General features: G+C 47.2%; 1 protein-coding gene across 2 annotated transcripts; it reads right to left on the bottom strand.

Annotated features, from left to right (window-relative positions):
- Positions 1 to 347: 347 nt before the first annotated feature.
- Positions 348 to 6,683, bottom strand: MAD2L2 (mitotic arrest deficient 2 like 2). Of its 2 annotated transcripts, none has more exons than XM_040084306.1 (9): positions 6,596 to 6,683; positions 4,500 to 4,551; positions 4,152 to 4,270; positions 3,534 to 3,605; positions 2,605 to 2,705; positions 2,395 to 2,489; positions 2,219 to 2,292; positions 1,137 to 1,229; positions 348 to 842 (listed from the first exon to the last, which is right to left on the bottom strand). In XM_040084306.1, the coding sequence occupies exons 2-9, from the start codon at positions 4,537 to 4,539 to the stop codon at positions 801 to 803; spliced, it is 636 nt and encodes a 211-aa protein (XP_039940240.1). In that variant the 5' UTR covers positions 4,540 to 4,551; positions 6,596 to 6,683; the 3' UTR covers positions 348 to 800. The 2 variants fall into 2 exon arrangements, with proteins under 2 accessions (XP_039940240.1, XP_039940239.1); XM_040084305.2 differs by lacking the exon at positions 6,596 to 6,683 and adding an exon at positions 6,184 to 6,364.
- Positions 6,684 to 6,712: the final 29 nt, after the last annotated feature.

Consider the following 6,712-nt stretch of genomic DNA (forward strand, 5'->3'; position numbering starts at 1 on the left):
CACAGGCTAGTGTACCAAATTCTCTGACAAAAAAGCTCAGCTCACTTCGAACTGTGTCTGCCACCCTTACATACCCAGAACTAATGCTAAGCCCATGTTCCATCTCCTCTGACAGGTGCAGGATTAACAGTGCTTTCCTTGCCTATTCTGTTAGGAGCAGGATACTTGGCAGGTGTCCTTGCTGGACAGATAAATTCCATGTTGCTAATGCCACCTCTGAGTGAAAGAGGAGAGACCAAAGTTATATAGCCTTTCATAGGAATTTACAGAGTTCACATACAATCTAGAAAAGCAGTGGAAGCGTCATAGAAAATAAAAATACTTTCTCACTGAAGAAAGGAGCCTGGTTTTGACAGAACTCAGCCCAGTTCAACCGGGGTAAAACTCAGAATTTATTGAAGACTACTTGGGATGGTCACAGTGGACAGACACTACGTAAGGCCTCACTCCCCCTTAGCACAAATGTTGCTCTCATGGATTGTGTGACAGCTCCTTGCTGTCTATCACTGCTTGTGTGCAATGGAGCTGCCCTTTTCAGGTGAGAACTGGACTGGTAATAAAGCACTGACTCCCCAGGGACACACTGTACTCTCACACAAGTCAATATGGGAACAGGCTCTTGTTCTCCATTCCAAGTCAGTTCTTTATACAGTGGTAAGAGCACTTAAAATAAAGAGGCAGCAGCTGCTCTACATTCACCCAGAAGGCCAGCTGAAGAGATGGTTATCAAGATACAGTTTGTGACAGATCTTACTCCACTGGAAGATCAGATGAAGCTTGAAGGCAAGGAAGATTTGAAATCAGGTGCCTTTGTGAGCTCGTTCTTCTACATAGAGCTGCATCTGGAGAGAGAAACAAGCAGCAATCCTATTGGTATACAGGTAGGTGAATGGAAAAAAAAAAGCTAGCAACAGGCTGAATAGGAAGTGCTTATACCTTCCCCCATAACCAGGTTTCCTATTTTACTATGAGGAATCTTGCCCTGCTTGGATTACTGGCAGAGACATCTGCAAGACTAAGCTAGTGCTCAGCAGTATTTTTTAAAGTTACACCACAGAAAACCAGAGCTGGTCAGAGCATTCAAAGTTCAGAACTTCAGAAGGTTCAGCACCTCTTGGTCACAATGCTCTGCTCACCTTTAAGATGTCAGATGTCATGGTTTTCAGGGGAATAAGCCGGGGGTCGTGCATGTGCACATCGTGCTCATCAGCAAGGATCCAAGGGAAATCCTGGGGGCAGGAACACAAGGTGTTACTGGCAGAACCCAGCAGTGCTGTAAGGTGAGCTCCTCCTCAGCACTTGTTTTGTGTAGAGTGGCTGAGGGAAGGAACAGGTAATTCAAACCTTCCACAACAAAACTTAACACTTGTCCCTGATGCTCAGCCTAATTATCTTCAATTACAGCATCAAACTGTGAGGTCAACCCACTTCACTTACTGCAAAGGTGACAACTCACTTTAAAAGATACCCTCTCAGCTGTCCTGAGCTGCCATGTCCAGCTCATTACACCAGGATTTAACTGCAACTCCAGAATGGTTATGGCATGGGTTTCCATCCTGCCTTGGAAGTCTAAAGGTAGGTCTACTACACTACAAGTTTCCATTACTAAGCAGTGCAGAACAGACTTTCATTTTGGAACGATTTTATACTTTGCTAGCTTTATTTGTTGTGCCTTAGGACACCTAAAATAACTTGACTCAGGAAAAAAGTTTCCCTGTATCTAAGCAATGATTCTTTACTCCTCCTTTAGAAAGTGTTCTGCACACAGTTTCCTGTAAGCTAAAACGTATTTATGCCCCCAAACCTACTAGGTACTCGAATCTGTCTTTCTTGCTCTTCATACACAATCAGCAACTGCACAGTGGATGGTGGTCGAGGGCTGCTTTTGTGCTTGATTAAATTCAAGTACCTATTCTACAAGCCTGAGTATTTCTAAGTGTCTGAGCAAGCACTGGACAGTGAGTATTGTTAGAATCTATTTCAAGACTTGAAGTTGTCTGAAGTTGTGGCTGTGTGTGGCAAATGTGCTGTCAGTTCACCAGCATAAACCATTTCACCACATTTCAAGTACAGTTACGATGTGCCTCATTGTGACATCAATCTACGGGTTCAAAATATCTCTCAGCCTTAACCTTAGAGATGCCAAAACTCTTCACTGCCCAGTCTTTGCTCTGCAGCTTCTCACACACAATCTCAGGTGCTCAAGGATATCACTCACCTTTATCACCTGGATCTTTTCCATGTTGCGTGTGGCAGCCTCCCGTGTGTGAACCAGAACTGTGAAGGTGCAACCTAAGAGAAGTGTCAGGTTCCAGCTCAGGGGACATCTTCCTGAGCATCAGCCAAGCCATGCAATGCCAGGCATTTGGCTGTTTGGATCCAAGTGACATTTACCTGGGGGGTTGTTGTCCAGCACAGCATCGCAAACACTGATTTTCAGGATGAAGGCACGCAGTAACTGCTCCACGTGGGACAGCAGGGACTCAGAACTGTGGAGGAAACAGCAGTTGTTACTGGCATGCAGCAAAGGCCTGAAGTTGTTTCCAGAGTATCTCCCAGGGCTGGGTTTTGGATGCCATGAGGAAGCAGGAATGGAAACCTCACCTAATGGAAAGAAGAGGTGGCTGGGTGATCTCAAAGACAAATCTCTCCACGGGGTGGTGCTCTTTATCCAGGATTACAACCACAACTTTCTCCACATCGTTCTGCAGGAACCAAGACAGAAAAATCCCTTTCTTCATATGAGCTGTCTGCTGCCCACAGTGTGCTTCACATACTTTGATGCAGTGGGAGTACACTTAGTTGTTGGGCCCGACAGCACAAGGCCTTACCCAAAACCTGAGTTCAGATCGTTCTTGGAATCAGAAAAAATGCTTTTGTAGAGCCATTTCTTGCTGGGTGTTAAGCTGCCAGCTTGTGGCTAAGGCTGAGGGGGACGAAATGTGCTAAGTTCCTCTAGATCCTGTTTTAGAACTAAGGAGGAAATGCACAGCCATTCTCACTGGTGAAGTTAAGACAAATTCAGACCATTGCCCAAACAGAGCTGCTTTGTACAGCCACAATTTAAAACAGACCTAATTCTATTTTCTACATGTGCATTAAAATTGTCTGTAAAGAGCAAGGCATACAAAACCTGCCAGCAGCCTCCTGGAATGTTTCATTGGTCACACCCTTCTCTCACAAAACCTGGAGTCCAGACCTACCTTTGCTTGCTGGTTCACAGCAAAGCATTCAAACTGTTCTGCCACAGCAGCTGCTTAAACTGGGATGGATTGTAAAGCAGAATAGTAGAATGATGTAACTGGAAATGTACAGATGTGTCCTTGTGTGGTAAATGGGACAAGCAAGGCAGGATCTTAACAGCCAGGAAAGGTTAGGATGTTTTTAGTTTTGTTAGGAACTTTTTATCAGCTCATATAATGTGTATGGTAAATTTGTAAACAAATGTTGCAGTTAAGATAATATTTATGTTCTCTTACTTTCTGTCAAATCCTCTTGCAGTACTTTTGCCCAGGTCCCCTGTCTAAGCTCACCTTCTCCAGCAGTGGCTTTACACAGTGCAGCGTGTCCTGGATGTACTGGTTCAACTCTGGGTGGCAGGACATCTGTAGCAAAGACAGGGAGGAGTCAGAGCTGTGTCTGATATGAGCCAGGACAATGCTAAAAGGGAAGATTTAAACAGCAGCACCAGTGTGTACAAAGCATTCAAGTCATGCTTCAAATAGTGCTGAAAAATGCCGAGTTGCTCATTCAAACCAGTAATTCTTCCAGGGAAGGGTTAATCAGCTGAGGCAGATCACTGCACCACACAGTTGTTGTTATATCTAGAATGTATATTCTACACCCACAACAGCATATTGGGAATAGCATCTTCCAACCATCTCTACTTCCTAGGAAACTTGTTTCCCTGTTATCTCACAGCACAGAGCTGGGGCAGCCTTTCACTACTGTTGTCCATGACCTGCTTGTTCTGTGAGTATTTGCTGTATCTTCAGCTACAGGGCTGTTTTCTCTGATGACAAGAGCTAAGCTCTCCTCAAAAATAAGTCTATACATTAAACAATCACATCCAGAGATAAGTTTGTTCTGGTGAGTGTTGACTGATTGCTATTTTGCTTGTCCATGTGGCTGTTTCCAGGAAAATCTCCTACCTGGACAGGTACATTGTATTTCTTCCTCTTCTGAAAGATCCCAATAGGGTAAACTTCTCTGACGTACAAGATGAGGTGAACAGCCACTTCCAGGAATTCTGAAAGAACATCTGCAACTACTGAAAAACAGAAGTAAAGGATGCTGGAATAGGGTGTGGGAAAGTAGGGCAATACCACAGCTTCAGGGGAACTGTTTTTACAGGTTTTTTTTTCTACATAAATTTCACCTGCCTCCTCTTAGCTCAGAAAGTTTAGGGACAGAGCAACCCTACAACAACACTCGCCCAAGCTCAGTGCCCAGGAGGAGCTACACGAGGACACCAGATGCAGCTTAGTACAACACAGTACCTTGCCCAAAGTTAAGGTCCTGCCGTGTGAGAGTGGTCATCTTCCCCAGGCCCTGGAAGTAACCACAAAAGGAATGGTTATCCTCTGGCTCCTGTATTTTTCATACAGTCAGTTCATGGAGCTGTACACCAGAAGACCCTGTGAGCCCACAGTGAGAGGTGTGAGCATCCCCCATAAGCACAGCACATCCTCAGGGATTACCAGTAGTGCACAAACCAGTGCTCACACCTCACGATGAGAGATTATTCACAATTCAGTTCCTGGGGTTTGCAGTCTCTCTCCCTTTCTGGGATACAGGAAAGTTCAGACAAGTACTTTTTTACTAACACAAGAAACACTGTTTTTTTTAAAGCTTCATAGTACTTGCCTTTTCTAAGCCCTATCTCCTACTATAACACAAGAACTTCTCGGGGTTTTGGGTTTATTCTAACACCACCACAAACCACTGCTTGTCCAAGCTTGGAGCTAGATCTTCCACTGACGCACCATCACACAGGTTCTCATCTGCTGCCCCTGCCAACAGCTTCTGAGTTTCTCTCTGCAGTCCTAAGGAACCCAAACCCTGCAACTTTGTCACACAGAATTATAGAATACCTCAGGCTGGAAGGCACCCATAAGGATCACAGAGTTCATCTCCCTGCTCCTCGCAGGACCACCTAAAACTAAACTATGTGACTTAGACCATCATTCAGCTGCTCCTTGACCTCTGACAGGCTTGGGTCATGACTACATCCCTGAGGAGCCTGAAATTTGTGAGCTACAAAGGTCAGCACATTATTGTGACAAACTGACTTTCATGTGCCAACAATCAAACAGCAGATGCTGGAGTTGAGCTTTCCCTGCAGAGCAGACTCCATGCCTTGCAAAATTTAAGCCACAGTGTAAATAATTATCTATTAGAAACTTTAATTTGTTTCATTATTTTATCCACACTCTCTGCATGCAAGCAAATTCTAACCACTAACAGCAGCACCATTCATGAACTGTAGAGGTTCATGAACTTTAAATGCCTCTGGAGCACCCTGGCTCCACCAGCAACTCAGGTGTCCTACAAAGACTTTTTACAAATCAGATGTCCCATTCAGCTCTTTACACACTGTTTTTCAAGCTGTTTCAGCTGCAACAAAACATGTTTTTCAGACCTACAAAGAATTAGTTCAAAACAGGGAGCAACTCTCATCCCCAGTTTTTTAAAACAGAGTTATACCACTGCATACAAGGACTTCCTGGAATATTGGTGATCTGCTACATTAAATAAAATTAAGATAGTTAAGCATCTCTCCAGGACCCTAGCCACAGTGTCTCTCAAATTAGTACAAAAGATCTATAGAGTATCATAAACAACCTGTGTTTTTAGAGGTTTAGGTTCACATCCTCATTTAAACGTCATCCCTCCCTAAAGAGAGGCCCAAGCAACCCAAGGGAGTGGAAGGGACTGGAAGGGATCCACCCTTCCACGCAGTCACAGAGCAAGAACTAGGCACTACAGGCTCAAGGACTGTGCAGGCTGGGGGATCACGGAATCACTGAACACTTTGGGTTGGAAGAGACCTTAAAGCTCATCTTATTACAACACCCTGCCAGAAGCAGAGCCACCTTCCACTATTCCAGGCTGGTACAAACTCCACTCAACCTGGCCTTGGACATTTCCAGGGATGAGGCACATCACGTAACTCTAACCCACCATCCTGCCCGTGGCTCTTCCTAGAGCTCCCGCACTAGCCCAGAGCAGCCGGCACAGGCCACCCCAGCAGTCCGGACGTGCTCTGCCCGAGCCCGGGCTCCCAATCACCGCCGCTCCCTCGCCCAGTCCGCTGTGAGCGGAGCAGAAGGGAGGACAGACGGGGACAGACCGCTGGAGCGCCCCGGTCCCAGGCACCGCACGGCACTGCCCCTCCTCAGCGCTCCCGAGCCTGGGAACCGCCCGTCCGCCGCTGCTCCCTCCCGAAACGGGGCTCCTCGCCCGCCCCGCAGCCCCCACTGCCACCCAGGGCACGCCCTGGCCGGCCCCGCCTCAGCACAGCCCCGGTGTGTCCCCACGCCCCCGTGTCCCCTCCCGGTGTCCCCTCCCGCCCCGGTGTCCCCCCGCTCCCTACCGGGCCCGCCGCCCGTCACGCCCGCCCAGCCTGGGGGTCGGCGGCGGCGCGTGCGGGTGACGTCAGGGCGGGGCCGGTGAGCGCCCCCCGGTGGGCGGGAGGAGCGGGAGCGGGGCC

This window comes from Hirundo rustica, chromosome 22 (assembly GCF_015227805.2).
Source record: "Hirundo rustica isolate bHirRus1 chromosome 22, bHirRus1.pri.v3, whole genome shotgun sequence".
NCBI classification, from domain to species: domain Eukaryota; kingdom Metazoa; phylum Chordata; class Aves; order Passeriformes; family Hirundinidae; genus Hirundo; species Hirundo rustica.

Excerpts from the sequence above, each read along its gene's own strand:
- MAD2L2 (XM_040084305.2), bottom strand. Across the intron at positions 4,271-4,499 it reads GGACCTTAACTTTGGGCAAG|TAGTTGCAGATGTTCTTTCA; the intron begins GTACTGTGTTGT and ends TCTGTTTTTCAG. Across the intron at positions 3,606-4,151 it reads AATACAATGTACCTGTCCAG|ATGTCCTGCCACCCAGAGTT; the intron begins GTAGGAGATTTT and ends TCTTTGCTACAG.